General features: G+C 47.8%; 1 protein-coding gene across 4 annotated transcripts in view; it reads left to right on the top strand.

The window, feature by feature from the left end:
• Fgd3 (FYVE, RhoGEF and PH domain containing 3) overlaps positions 1-14,360 on the top strand; it is a 50,182-nt gene that overhangs the window by 24,846 nt on the left and 10,976 nt on the right. For 3 of the 4 annotated variants that reach the window (XM_042686678.1, XM_042686677.1, XM_042686679.1), the window contains exons 8-15: positions 1,559-1,697; positions 2,703-2,761; positions 4,073-4,219; positions 5,166-5,258; positions 7,085-7,164; positions 7,817-7,847; positions 8,268-8,375; positions 9,621-9,683. In XM_042686678.1, coding sequence (XP_042542612.1) covers positions 1,559-1,697; positions 2,703-2,761; positions 4,073-4,219; positions 5,166-5,258; positions 7,085-7,164; positions 7,817-7,847; positions 8,268-8,375; positions 9,621-9,683 — 720 coding nt within the window. The remainder of the gene's footprint in view (positions 1-1,558; positions 1,698-2,702; positions 2,762-4,072; positions 4,220-5,165; positions 5,259-7,084; positions 7,165-7,816; positions 7,848-8,267; positions 8,376-9,620; positions 9,684-14,360) is intronic. The other variant, XM_042686680.1, reaches the window with a different exon arrangement.

Here is a 14,360-nt window from a genome sequence, read left to right as displayed (position 1 = left end):
AACTTTCCTTCAATTTGGATTTGGCCATAATTTGGTTTAGGCCCTTTGTGCATTTCCCTGGAGTAAGGTGTTTTTCCCTTATTCATAAGTTTCTTGCAAAGGAGATGCTTTGAGATCATTAAATATCCTGTGCCTCCTCATCCCTTGATGATTCTCCCATGAAGTAATTGTTTTGATTGGCATTTCTAGTCCTGTTGTATCCAAGGTGTGTGTGTGTGTGTGTGTGTGTGTGTGTGTGTGTCTGTGTCTGTGTCTGTATCTGTGTGTCTGTGTGTGTGTGTGTGCTGGTCCTGGGGCTTGAAATTAGGGCCTGGTCACTATCCTTTAGCTCTTATACTCAAAGCTGGTATTCCACCACTTGAACCACACCTCCTTTAAGCTTTTTGCTGATAAATTGGAGACAGGAGACCCACGGACTTTCTTACCTGAGCTGACTTCAAACTACAGTCCTCAGATCTCATCCTCTTGAATAGCTAAAATTACAGGCATTAGCCACCAAGTGCCTGGCTCCTAGGCATTTTTGAGCTCATCTGAGCTGAAAGTTGTTTTGTTCTGGTCCCTGAGGCAAGTATAAGTGGCAGAGGACCTGTTGCTGCTGCCAGAGGCTGGCAGTAGGTGGACAGGGCAACAGAAGCATCAGCTCCATTCAGCCAAGATGAACTGCCAGTGATCACATGAGAGAGGAGGAAATAAGGTGGTGTAGGCAGGAAAATGCAAGGGGAGACAGAGGCAGTGAAGTGATGGCAGCAGCACATGTGTGTTTGGGGCTTGCCAGATGGATCAAGGTTTGGACTTCTCAGCAGCAGTGAGGAGGAGGTGAAGCATTAGAAAAGAGGATCTGTGATCCAGAAAGAGGAGAGGTGTGGGAGCCATGAGCTGTGCTGGGTAAGGCCAGGATCACCAGGGTCTCAGCACAGAAAGATCATCCCACTTGAGTTTATTTGCAGAAAGACATCTTAGGACAGCTTCTAGTCCTGATTTCCTAAAGGGAGAGTGAGCAAAGCTTGATTCCATTTGAGGAAGGACAGTGAAGCTGAGCTCAGGCCCTGGTTGATCAGGATAGGGAGAAATAACTCTAGAGGAAGGACATCATCCTGGCACGTGTGTTCTCAATGAGGATGTGTGTGAAGAGAGAGATCTGGGTCCAGAGCCAACCTGTCTGAGTCAGGGCTTCATCCTTCAGCCTCTCCAAGCCTCAGTTTCTCCAGCTGTAGAAGATGTCTTTAAAAGTAGGCAGCTTTGGGGCTGGGAAGGTGCCTTGCATGCATGAGGCCCTGGGTTCGATTCCTCAGCACCACATAAGCAGAAAAAGCAGAAGTGGCACCGTGGCTCAAGTGGTAGAGCACTAGCCTTGAGCTGAAGAGCTGAGGGACAGTGCCCAGGCCCAGAGTTCAGGCCCCATGACCAGCAAAAAAAAAAAAAATGAAATAGTAGGCAGCTTTACTGGCCTCCTGGGGCTGTGATGGCCAGAAGCAGGCTCAGGGACAGGGTCCATGTGTGTGTCCTCAGGTACCAAAACTTTCTCTCTCTCTCTCTCTCTTTCTCTCTCCCCCTCCAGAAACAAGAGGTGTGTGGAAATTTGACACTGCAGCACCACATGCTGGAGCCTGTGCAGAGGGTCCCCCGCTATGAGCTGCTGCTCAAGGACTATCTGAAGAGGCTCCCCAGAGATGCCCCAGATCGAAAGGATGCAGAGAGTGAGTGGCCCCAAGCCTGAAAGATCCCCAGAAGGCTGACATAAGCGGGGGGAAGAGGGGAGAGAATGAAGGGGGGGAGGGAGGGAGAGAAGATGTAGAGAAAGGGAAAGGAAAGACAAATAGAGAGTTGAGAAAAAGAGATACATAAAGACCGAGACAGGGAAGAGGGACAGAGCTAAAAAGAGAGAAATGAGCAAGGCTCCAGTGGCTTATACATATAACCTAGTTACTCAGGAGGCAGAGATCCGAAGATCTCCATTTGAAGCCAGCCTAGGTAGGAAAGTCATGAGAATCTTGTCTCCAATTAACCACCAAAAAGCCAGAAGTAGAGCTGTGGCTCAAATGGTAGAGCACTAACCTTGAGCAAAATAGCTCAGGGACAACATCCAGGCCCTGAGTTCAAGCCCCAGGACCAGCACAGAAAAGAAAAGTGGGGGGCCAGGCAGAAGGAAGGAAGGCTGCAGGGGGGAGGGGGTGGCAGAAGGGGAGATGGAGGGGGAGAGAGAAAGGAGAGAGAGAAAATACTAATTGTCTAATTGTCAGGAAATAACTTAGAGTTTTTGAAAGTAGAGAAATACATTGTGTGTCTGAAGTGTGAAGGGGACATTGGTTCTGAGGAAGGTGCTGCTGCCTGGCCCCATCCAAAGCTTAAGCCCCAGCAATGGGCCCTGCGAGGTCAGCAGAGAACACACATTCATAGCCCAAGGGCATAGATAAATGTGGCTGGCAGCACAGGACAGGGGTCTATGCAGGAGGGGGCTGGTGGAGGATCCCATTTGGTAGTGGCCCCAGCAGCCCAGCAAAGGGACTATGTCCACAGGGCATTGAATCCTACCCCTTCTCTAGGCTGGGCCTGTAGTGTGTCTGGGGACCTTCAAGAAAGGTCAAGTGCAGGGACAACACCTTCTCAGTGTGGGTAGCTGCCTGAAGCTCCAGAGTCAGCCTCTTGGGTGAGACCATATGAAGTCACCACATGCCCAGGCTGACTGGGCTCTCCTCCTGCAGGGTCTCTGGAGCTCATCTCCACAGCTGCCAACCACTCCAATGCGGCCATTAGGAAAATGGTGAGTGCAACTGCTGTGAGCATTTTCTAAGTCGTGCAGGGAGAGTGGGAGCAGGTGAGCTGCATCAGCAAGCACCTTACCACATCAGTGAACATCCTCTCCAAGGGAGCTGTCCCAAGGATGGTCAGAGATCTGTCTGCAACTGAACAGGCCTGTTCCTCACTACACCTGTGACCTTTGGTCAGTTACTTAGCATTCTGTACCTCTTTGAAATTGAGACATATGAGGAAGCTGCCCTGTAAGGCTTCATTGGGGATTAAAAGAGTCACTTGCAGGCTGGGTGCTGGGAGCTCATACCTGTAATCCTAGCCACATAGGAAGCTGAGATCTGAAGATTATGGTTTGAAGTCAGCTTGGGCAGTTAAACCACCAAAAAAGCCAGAAGTAGAGCTGTGGCTCAAGTGGTAGAGCACCAGACTTGAGAAAAAAAGCTCAAACATAGTGCCCAGGCCCAAGGACGGTGCCCAGGCCCTGAAGTCAAGCCCCAAGAACAGTACAGTAGAGGAAGAGGAGGAGGAGGAGGCGGGAGGAGGAAGAATCGCTTGCATATCATGTGCCAAGAGCAGGACCTGTCACCATGTCAGTTCTCATTCATGACTCTCACATCCTATACTGTTTGTTTGGTCTACTTGTATCCACCTGTATCCATTCTTGAGACAGAGAGGGCCAGCCTAAGCTGCTTGCTTGTACAGGCTGAGATCACTCAAGTCCAATGATGGGAGGTCTGGATGCACAGTGCATACAGATCCAGACTACATTGCTAATGTTGAGGTCCCTCCAGGCTCCAGTCTGCCTTTTTTTGTGTTGCTTCTAGCTCAGAGCTGGGACTGGGAGTTGCTGCCCCTGTCCCATCAAATCTTAGGATGCAGGCTGGCCACATGACCATCTATCTAGTCATCGTGGCCTAGGACTGTGACATATGTATTGGCCCAGTCTGAGTCATGGCCAGTCCATGGACCTTTCTTTGCTTTTTCTACAAATTAGACTAACAATAGAAGCCATCTTATCAGAATTAAATACATATTGTGTAGAAAAGCACCTGACACATAGCAATGGAGGTAGTTGTTATTTGTTGTCACTATTACTGTTGTTGTTATTCACTACATGATGAACCTCTAGTCATTTCATAACCAACTCACATGTCACCACATTTTCCCTTCATTTTCAATGTCAGCAGGATCCTTGTCCTGTTGGGGTTCTGGGTTGCAGTCACAGGGCAAGATTTAGCTTGCTCCTAGGTCCCCAGCAGACCCTGAAGGCCTTTGGTCACCCTGTGACCATACACCTGCCAAAGTTCTATGTCTCTTAAAGGAAAAAATGCACAAGCTCCTGGAGGTGTATGAGCAACTGGGTGGAGAAGAGGACATTGTCAACCCAGCCAATGAGCTGATAAAGGAGGGCCAAATTCAGAAGCTGTCAGCCAAGAACGGCACAGCTCAGGACCGTCACCTCTTCTTGGTGAGTTGGGCTCTCTCTTCTCCTTCCCCTGCCTCTCCCCAGCTTCCTCCCCCTCCTCCTCTTCCTCCTTTCCTTTTCTTTCTCTTCTTTCTCTTTTTTCTTCTTCCTCCTCCTCTTCATTTTCTCCCTTTTTCTTTTCCCCTTCCTTCTCTTTCTCTTCTTTCTTCTTTTTCTTCCTCCTACTCTTCTTCCTTCTCCTCTTCCTCTTTCTCCTCTTCTTCCTCTTTCTTTTCCTCTTTCTTGTCTCTCTCCTTCTTTTTGTGCTGTTAGGGATCAAACCCAGGTCCTCCTTTGCTTAGAAAACACCCTCCTAGCCCCTGTTCATTTTAATATGTTTATAGTTCTACTTTTTTTCATAGCACTGCATAAACACTATGAAACAGCTCTGGCTTCTTTTGCTAGATACATGCATTTGAGAGATTCATCTATAGTTGTACATATGTCAGTGGTTCATTCAAAAGTTGTGTTTTCTTAGCACACACTTAGTGCACATGCACAGTAAACAAACTGAAAACTAAGAACTAGATGAAAATTAAGCTATTGTCTAGTCAGCTCTCTAAAAGATATCCATAGCTAAAATGATTGCATACATCTGTTTAAAAGTACATTTTATGCCAGGAGCTGGTGACTAACACCTTTTCTTCTAGCTACCCAGGAAGCTAAGATCTGAGGATCATGGTTCCAAACCAACCTGGGCAGGAAAGGCATGGGACTCATCTCCAATTAACCACTAGCAAGATGGAGATGGAGCATGACTCAAGTCACAGAGTACCAGCCTTGAGCATAAAAGTTGAAGGAGAGTGAGAGGTCCTGAGTTCAAGCCCCACTACTTGCATAAAACAAACAGATTTTAAAAACCCTGTATTTTATTCTACAACCTTAGAGGAAAGCTTGCAAGGGTCCCCTGTGAGGAACTCACTGTGACCTCACTAAGCTGTCCTTGCAGTTCAACAGCATGGTCCTCTACTGTGTGCCTAAACTGCGGCTCATGGGCCAGAAGTTCAGTGTCCGGGAGAAAATGGACATCTCTGATCTCCAGGTAGGTGAACCTCATACCCCACCCCTCTCAGAAGGGGACCCCAAGCAGTGTTTCTGGCTACCAACTCTGAGGACTTATGAAAATACCATCTCAGCCCTGGTGCCCTGGCCTGGAGAGTCAGAATTCCTTTCTCTCTGGCTTGACCCATCTTCTAGGTCCATGCCAGCCTCATGAGATGAGGTTGTTAGGAAGTGAATAGCTTCAAGGGATGTGTGTGTGTGTGTTTGTGTGTGTGTGTGTTGTCACTTAATGAGGCCGGGACTCAGGATCCATCGCAATATCCTAAAGTGATGCTTGAGTTGCAGGGATAAATTAAGTATGGAGTGTGGTCCTGTTTGCCCAGCCTAGACCCTAGACTCCAAGCTTTCTCCTCTGCTGCATTCTCAAAGCCAGAGGATGGTTTGCAAAATGACCTTTACATCTTTGATATCCTCCCCTTCCCCCCCCCCCCCCCCCTTCTAGGAGCCTGTTCTGTGTCTCATGGTAGCAGTAGGAACTGGAATGGATTTTGTCCATTGTGGGAAGGGCTTTGAATTGATGAGTGCTTCAGAAATATTGGATAAGAGGTTGGGGATTTAGCTCAGTGCAAGAGAACTTGCCTGGCAAGTGCAAGACTCTGAGTTCAGTCCTTAGCTCTGGGGAAAAAAAAGAAATATTGGCTAATACAAAATATTAAAAATTTGCTTAAATGACAATGAAAAAAGTCCTAGTACTGGTTATAAAAGACAATTACAGCCAGGCACTAGTGGCTCACATCTGTAATCTTAGCTACTCAGGAGGCAGATATCTGAAGATTTCCATTCTAAGACAGTCTGGGCAGGAAAGACACCAATTAACCACCAAAAAGATAGAAGAGCTGTGACTCAAGTGATAGGGTTCCAGCCTTGAGTGAAAAAGTGAAGAGACAGCACAGGCCATGAGCTTAAGCTGCACCACACACACACACACACACACACACACACACACACACACACACACACACACACACACACACGCACACACACACACACACATCAATTGCAAGCAATGACTACAGAAAATATATATTATTTTTTTCTATAGTCAGAAGACATCTTTTTCAGTGTTTCTCCCTAAGGAGTTAGTCCTGTTTTAATGAATCTGATGTGTTAATGCAGTTCTCAACCTGTGATTCTGGGCTGTGTCCAGAGTCTTTATTTCCCTAAAGCCACCAGTTGGCTGATCAGGGATAAGGATTCTAATAAGGATCACTGTGAAGGTCACAGGGTTCCCAAGTTTTGATACTATGCTCTGTGGTCTTATGCTGAGGTAGCAGAGACAATCTGAGAACTTACAAATAAGTGATCCTTTTTGTCAGCTCAGTCTGGGTACACATTTTACCATTTAAGTCTTTAAACTTAGGCTGTGGCTGTCCACATAGGCTCAGATGTCCGCAGAGTGGCTAAGGATCTCCTGGCTCTTTCATAAGATCCTCATCCGGCCTACGGAGGGAGGTGGTACTGCTGGGAAGCAGTGCCCATTGTGCCAGTGGGGAAAGACTGGCAATGGGTAGCTGGAAGCAACTTTTAAACTTCTAGAAGAGACTTGAGGAATGGGTTTTCTCAGTAGCATTCCAAATACAGGGGATAAGAAGTTCCAGCTCTGGACCAGCTTAAGCAGCAACCAGCATTAGCTACCATGACTCCAAACCTCAGTTTCTCTTTCTTCCAGACCAGAAGGCCCAAAGTTGCCTCTGATACCTCCTCAGAGAAAAATCTCCAACTCAACAATGTAGGGTTGTCATTGAGGAGCAACTAAGGTGACTGGTTTGTGTTTGCTTATGTTTTGTTCCCCGTTTTGCTCTGCAGGTACAGGATATTGTCAAGCCAAATGCAGCACCTACGTTCACTATAAAGGGAAGAAGAAGGTCCTTGGAACTTCAGACTCGGTATGGCACAGGCCTTCTCTAGTCTGATGCTCAGTGAATGTCTTTGATCTGAGGTTTCAGCAGATGGCTTCTTTTCTTAAATGGAGTAACCTATCAATATGTTTTTATGTATTTATTTATTCATTGTTCAACATTTCACAGTAACAAGGGGAGATCAATGAAAAATTAAGCCTTTGCCTACTTCTTGTTCTCAGATCTGGTAGACACTTTTAACCATTCCATATATACTCCAGAAATTTCTCTGTGTATGGAAATATATTACGTATGCATAGAAATATAAAATATATGATATATAACATGTAACATACATGATATGATAATGTGTAATGCCTATTTTATACATTATAGTACATAATTTCAATAGCCACCATATTTCAGTGCCTTTTGTCACATTACCTTCTAAAGGCAGGCCTGTGCTCTCACTGGTGGTATGTGGGAAATTTGGCCATCAGTAGTGTGAAAGCTCTAGAGTTGCCCACTAGGGTTCAGGCAAGCACTGGCCTACAATCCACTACATAGCATGCAAGTCCCCCCACAAGCCAACCTTCTAGCATTGACCTGTGAATGGCTAAGTATGTGCTCCAGGCCTCAGGGGTTTATTGTGAGTAGTAGCCATGATGGGATTGATAAAATACAATTTTTGTTTTTATAGGACAGAAGAAGAGAAGAAAGAATGGATTCAGGTGAAACTTCTAAAGTTTTGAAGTAACCAAATCCCCAAGTCCATTTCATGTTAGAGTAGAGGGGTGACCCCAAGCTCTTCTCCTCCAGGGCTGCTAATACCTGTCCCTGGATCCTACCCTGAAGGGAGGCAGTACATGCTTGCATTTGCACCTTCAAATGCCACATCACCTCTAAGAGCCCTTCCCCATGAAAAACAAAAGAATAGATGTGAATGAGCTGAGAGGGCCATGAGCTAAGTATCTCTCTGAAGCAGATCCTCTTATCCACATCACTCATTCAGAAGAAGAACTAAGATGGCCGGAGGCTCCATCGGTGCCAGGACCTCATGCTCAGGACAGAGGCAGGCTCAGTGCCCCTCTTCCCTCCCCCCGCCCCCCACCTTACTCTCTGACAGCCCTGTGGCTTTGCTCTGTGTCCAGGTCATTCAGGCCACCATCGAGAAGCACAAGCAGAACAGTGAGACCTTCAGAGCTTTCAGTGGTGCCTGCAGCCAGGATGAGGAGTCCACCTTGTCTCCAGACTCACCTGTGAGTCAGCAGCCTGGGTCAGGGAGGAAGGGCGATGGCCGGCTGCTAGAGAGAGAGGAGCAGGTTTGTGGGTGGGCACCTTGACTACTTTTACTGAGTAGCCACTGCAGCCTACTGGGCATCAGGGCCACCAACTCTGGCTCAGGGACATGGGTGCCACAGTACCCTTCCTGCATGTTACTTTGGCCAGCCTAGGATATCCAGTAATGGCAGACAACTCTCTCTCTCTCTCTCTCTCTCTCTGCAGTTGTATTATCTCTCCCAATCTCTCTATTCTGAGGGATGTCAAATCAGAGCCCAGGGCATCTTATCCCTTGTCTTTTATGGAGCTGTCCTGGGGCCTTGTGGGGAGGTAGGCAGCAGGGTCTCCATTGAGTATCCATGCAGGACAGATGAGGCTGAGGCCCCAGACCAACCCTGGCCCTTCCTCTTCTCCCTCCTTCTGTGAAGTCAGGGAGAGAGAATTGGATGTGGATGTTGATCTCTGCTCAGTGCAAGGAAGGGTCCTGAATGGCTATTTCTGGGACAGTGTCAAGAGAGTCTGAAACCATAGCAAAGACATCTTGGAAGATGTCACCTGGGCCCATGCTGTTTTCAGTGTTCAGTGGTGGCCCCCCACTCTTATTGGGTACATGTGGAAGAACTACCTTGTTCAGCCAAACCCAGCAGCTCTATACCTCCCTCCAGTTAGCCCTGTCTTCCTGGCCCTCACAAGGTCTACTGATCACCTGACATTTGCATCACATCTATTTGTTTCCCCCATCCCCTGCTTCCTGGACGTATTTTAGAGGAAAACAGCACTGCTCCTGGGAAGGAAGGTTCCGTTGTGCTCCCTAAGTGGAGGTGACCTAGAGACAGAAGGTGTTAAACTGGATGTCATGCTGTTGTTAGTAGGCTGAGCCCTGCAGGCATGAGGGTCTTCAGACTCTCCACAAAGACCCCCTGAAGGATGAGGAGGGAACCCACAGAGACTTCCTCCCTGTGCCATAGGTGTGATCTAGAGCCTCTGATCAAGGTGGGTCACAAAAGATCTCACCTGGGAGTGCCCACCATTAGCTGGGAAATGCTAATTCTGCCAGATGTGTTCAGCTCAGGAGCAGGCTCAGGAAGCACAGCATCTCCTCAGAGTCACTGAACTGTGCCCTCATTGCACTGGGGTGCTACCTTGAGAAACCCTCCCTCACCACTGCCCAGCATATATGGCCAGGAAGCCATCTTACATTCAGCGTCTGGGTTCCTTTCTAGGTGGTGAGTACAAGTTCTGTGGAGCCTGTGGGGGTGACTGACGGCAGTGGGAATGCCACAGGGGTGAGTGACCCCTCTCCGTCAATGGTCAGCAGGGATAGGAGGTACCAGGGAGGGATCTGACCAGGGTGACCTGGAGGTTGACGGCTGAAGAGTCAACCTGTCCCTTCCCCCTCTCCCCACCCCAGTTGCTCAGGGCATGGTGTTCAAATGTGAGGCTATGCCTGAGGTCAGGTGTTGGTGACTTGGGGGCCAGCCTGGTCATGACTGGAGCCTCTTGATGGAGGTCATGGGGGAGCTGTTGGTGGTCCTCTTTTAGCTGTGTGCCCATGGAGGAATTCTCTGAGCTCTCCCTGTGAACATTATGCTCTTGCTCTGTATGAATCATGTCTTGATAAAACATGTCATAATGAGGTGCTAGGTTCTTATAAGCACCCCAGAAATGCAAAGAAAATAGGTTTATTCCTCACCCCAGAAGCTCACCAGGAGCTGATAAGAAGAACACGGTCTCCTCACCTCTCTGAGTGCTTGTCTGTCTTGAGGCCATGCCATCTCCCACCCTTCCCATCACAGCTGCCTGTGTTCACACACCCGTTCTCCAGGGGCTCAGTGCGGGACCTTTGAGGAAGCCCTTCTCCCTTACTTTATCTGGGGAGGTAAACTAGGCTGAGGACACAGTGAACTCCAGTACTTGAGCCACATTGTTAGCTATGGGGCCCCACACTTACCAGCACTGGTGGTGACCGGGAGCCCAGAACCATCCTGAGCAGCAGCTGGCTCAAGGCTCTCTTGGTCCCTCCCTGACACGGGCTCTTTCTCCCTCTGGAGTCTTCTCCATATAACACCTCAGGGCTCAGCAAGACATCCTCTTCCCCACATCTGCCTCCTTTCCCTCATGCGTGTTCTCTATCTCCCTCTCTTTTCTCCTTGTCTCTGTCTCTCATTCTGACTTTATCTTTGTATTGCTGTGCCTATATCTCTCTTACATTGTCAGTTCCATGATTTCTCTTTCCTTTCTTTCTCTCTGTCTTCTCTCTTCTCTGCTTCTGTCTGTTGTATGTTCTCTGTCTGCCAGTCTGTCTGTCTTTGTTTCTATCCCTCCTCTGCCTGTTTCTAGATTTCCCTGTCTCTCTGTCTCTGTCTCTGTCCCTCTCTTTCCCTCTGTCTCTGTCTCTCTGTCTCTCACACATAGCCCAGTTTACTCTGCATTTGGGACAGGTGTGGACTACCTGTCCTAGAGCAGCTGATGACTCTGCCTGATCATAAATTCCAGCCCTCCAGCTCTCTGTGAACACAAGCCCTGTTAAGTTATGTTGCTGCCTTTGAGTTCTGTCACGTAGCCCCATTTAAGAGGAGAGGGCAAGCTCAGGGTGGTCAGGTGAGTTGGCCTAGAGGTAGGGAAAAGGACTGGCTGCTGTTACAGAGCCAGCCTGGAGTAGAAAGCAGGAGATTCCTATGGAATCATCATTCATTCCTGTGGTGACCTAGATTGTCAGTGTGTGACAACTACCCCCTTTAGGGATAGAATGGAGCCATGGGGCCAAAGCGCCAAAAGCCATGGGTGGGCCTGGATAGCACTCTGCTTCTTCCCCTATGACCTGAGCTTTCTCAGGTCTGTGGAGCTCAGGATCCCCGACATTGAACAATCTGGAGAAAGCTTGTGAAGTTTTGGGGAAAGATAAAGCTTTTCAGGAACAGGAGTAGGAGGAAGGGAAGGAGAGAACCCCAAGATAAAAAGCAAGAGGAGGGACTCTTTAGGTGATGCTGCTGTCGGGCTTCTGAAGAGCAGACAAGCACTCAGAGGAGAAATATGGCTGATATTAAAAATTGGGATAGGGGGAGGGATAGTGGAAAAAACCCCAAGGGAATGGGTAACAATGTTCAACAAGAAATGTACTCATTACCTTACTTATATAATGGTTACCCCTCTCTACAGCACCTTTACAACAAAATTAAATTTAAAAAAAAAGAAAAAGGAACCCTCATACACTAGTGGTGGGAACATAAACTAGTAAATGCAAATCAGTATGTCGGTTCCGCTAAACATTAAAAATAGACCTACCTTGTTATCTTGATATATATCTTGGGCATATATATAAAGGAGAATAAATCAATATGCAAGAAAGAAAAAAATCAGGAAGTGTGACCAGGGTCAAGGCAACAGGGCAGAGGAAAAGAATATCTCAACTCTCCCAATAGCTTCTTGCTTTCATCTGGCCATGCCTACTTCCTGCTCCCTCCATCCTCAAAGCCTTGGCCTCCCTGATGCTACTTGACTGAGGCCTTTGTTGGCCTTTGCCTATGGCCTGTTCTAGGGAGCTCCTTACGTGAATCAGCCCATTACAAATCCTCCCATCGACAACTTTCCAAATTGCTAAACCATATGTGTAATTATGCTGGCTGTACTAACCCTCAGGAAGGCTTTTTAATCCCTTTTCTTGAGCATTTAGGAATGTATGGAAAGCAGTGTGCACCCATTGTGTGCATGGCTGCACCTACTGATTGAGCTGCCAGAGGGGTATATTAACCATCACCTGGTCAGTATTCTGTACTGAGTACTCTGTAACCCACACACATATGTATGAAGTACTCCCCAGTCAGCCCCATATCCCTTGGCCAGAATGGTCAAAGAAGGTCCTCATCTCTGATGATACCCTGGACTGCAAGTTCCTGCAGTCCTCAGCCTTGTGAAAATGTCACTGGTCACTAGCTGGCCACTAGAAGATCAAGATAAGAAAGCTACCAGATTCTCATCTGTGTGATTCTTCCTGAGGTTGGGCCAGTGGGCTCTAGAGAAGGGCCCTCAGTGTCCCAAGAATCCATGGTGGATCTTTGGTTAAAAAGTGTCAAGCAGTTTGTAGGAACAGTGATACCAGGGTGGGCTTCAGAGCCTTTAGCATAAGATATCTCCTTGGGAGATGGAGTCCTATTGTGGAGGGTATTGGGTCAGTGCTTAGAGTATTCTAGTTGGAAGGAACCTGACAGGCCATGTTTTAAAATGTTTTATACTATAGAAAGACAGGCTCAGAGCTGGCCCTGGATTGAGGGCTCAGGCAAGTGTTGCCCACTCAAGCCTCAGTTTCCTCTGGGCGGAAGCTTCTGGATGCTTGACACAGGGGCTGTGCCTACTGGACACCTACTTCTTTGATGGAAGCCTCAAGTTGAGGCCTCAGACTATGTCCTTTGGTCACCAGAATTCCTTCCTGGGAATATAACCACACTTAGATGCTACATGTACCTCACTTTCTTTGCCTTCTATCCTGGGGTCTAGCCTTCTACAGGATCTCCAGCATTTATCCCACAGCCACCAGGAGATCAGGGGTCACAGATCCAGTTCTGGCTTCCTTGTCTATGTCCCTTCACCTGCACCAAGCGGGGGTGGGTCCTTCCTCCAACAAATAGCCTGAGGTCTCTCTGTTCCGGCAGTAGAAAAAGGCACATACTTCCCATTGGCTCCTTCCCTGAGCTGATCTGAGATTTTGATGGTTCATGGAATATCTGCTAGTTGGTACTGAACAACCAAGTGAAGGTGTTCATGTGCTCAGGACATCAAATGCATGCTCAAAAGCAATTTTAGATCAGGCACAGTGGCTCAAGCCTGTAATCTTGGCTACTTGGGAGGTAGAGATCAGAGAATCCCAGTTCAAGGCCAGCCCAACTCCCATTCCCAACCTCCCCCACCCCACACACACACACCAAAAAAAAAGTTCTGTCTTAACCAGTAACTGTGCACAGTGGCACGTACCTGTTATTCCCAGCTACTTGGAGAAGCACAAATAGGAGGATCCTGGGCCAGCTTGGACTCAAATGAGACCCTATTCATAAATAACCAATGCAAAAAGGATTGGTGGAGTGACATAAGTCGTAGGAAACCTGTGTAACAAGCATGAGGCCTTGAGTTCAATCCCTAAGACCACACATCCCCCTCACACCCCCGAAAGCAAATCATAATGCTGCCATCAAAGAATGGTCTTTGCTATAGGAATCCAAATTTAAGCCTTTTCTTAGAATAATCAGAGAGGAAAACAAATGCACTCATGATACAATGGTTTAATTTCCAAAGCTGCAATCTCTTCAGCTGTACAGTCCCAGAAGCCCCTCTTCCCTAAGAGAGGGACTTGCTGAGGGTGGTTTGAATGGTAGAGTGCTTGCCTACCAAGCCCAAGACTCTGAATTCAAACCTCAGGACTGCCTGTGGGCGGGGGTTTGGGGGTGGGCAGGGGGGTGTTGAGAAGGAAAGAAAAGAAGGGGGAAAAAACCTAAGAGAGGGGGAAGGTCCAGCCCAGAACTGTTTGCAAGGAACCTGACAGGATTCAAAGCCTTTCTCTTTTTGCCAAAGTCCAGTTTCTCTTAAAAGAAACACAAAAACCAGAATCTAAAAGCTTCCCCCTCCTGCCTCATCCTCCAGGGCTCTAGATCTACAGTGGGTGACATACAGATTCATCTAAGATGCCAGCGAGGTACTGGCCCTGGCCAACTTTGGGTCAATGGCTTTCTCACAATGCTGCAGCTGTCCTTCTGGATAAGACCTTACCCTGTGCCCATTCTTGGGCCCTGCGAGCAGTAGAGAGGCTTCTGTTGGCCACTTCCTGTGGAAATGATTCTAGGTCATGCCTGAAGCCCATTGCTTTTGTCTATGTAGATCCCTATGGCTAGGTCTCTTTACTACCTGCTTTAACTGATGCAGTTTCATCATGGCCATTTATGGGAGTCCAAATCCATGTTTTTGAGCTGTCTTCC

Source organism: Dipodomys spectabilis, unplaced genomic scaffold, assembly GCF_019054845.1.
Source record: "Dipodomys spectabilis isolate Male_0828 unplaced genomic scaffold, ASM1905484v1 ptg000098l, whole genome shotgun sequence".
NCBI classification, from domain to species: domain Eukaryota; kingdom Metazoa; phylum Chordata; class Mammalia; order Rodentia; family Heteromyidae; genus Dipodomys; species Dipodomys spectabilis.
Note: the sequence above shows the minus strand (reverse complement) of the source record. Positions and strands in the feature narration are given on the sequence as shown.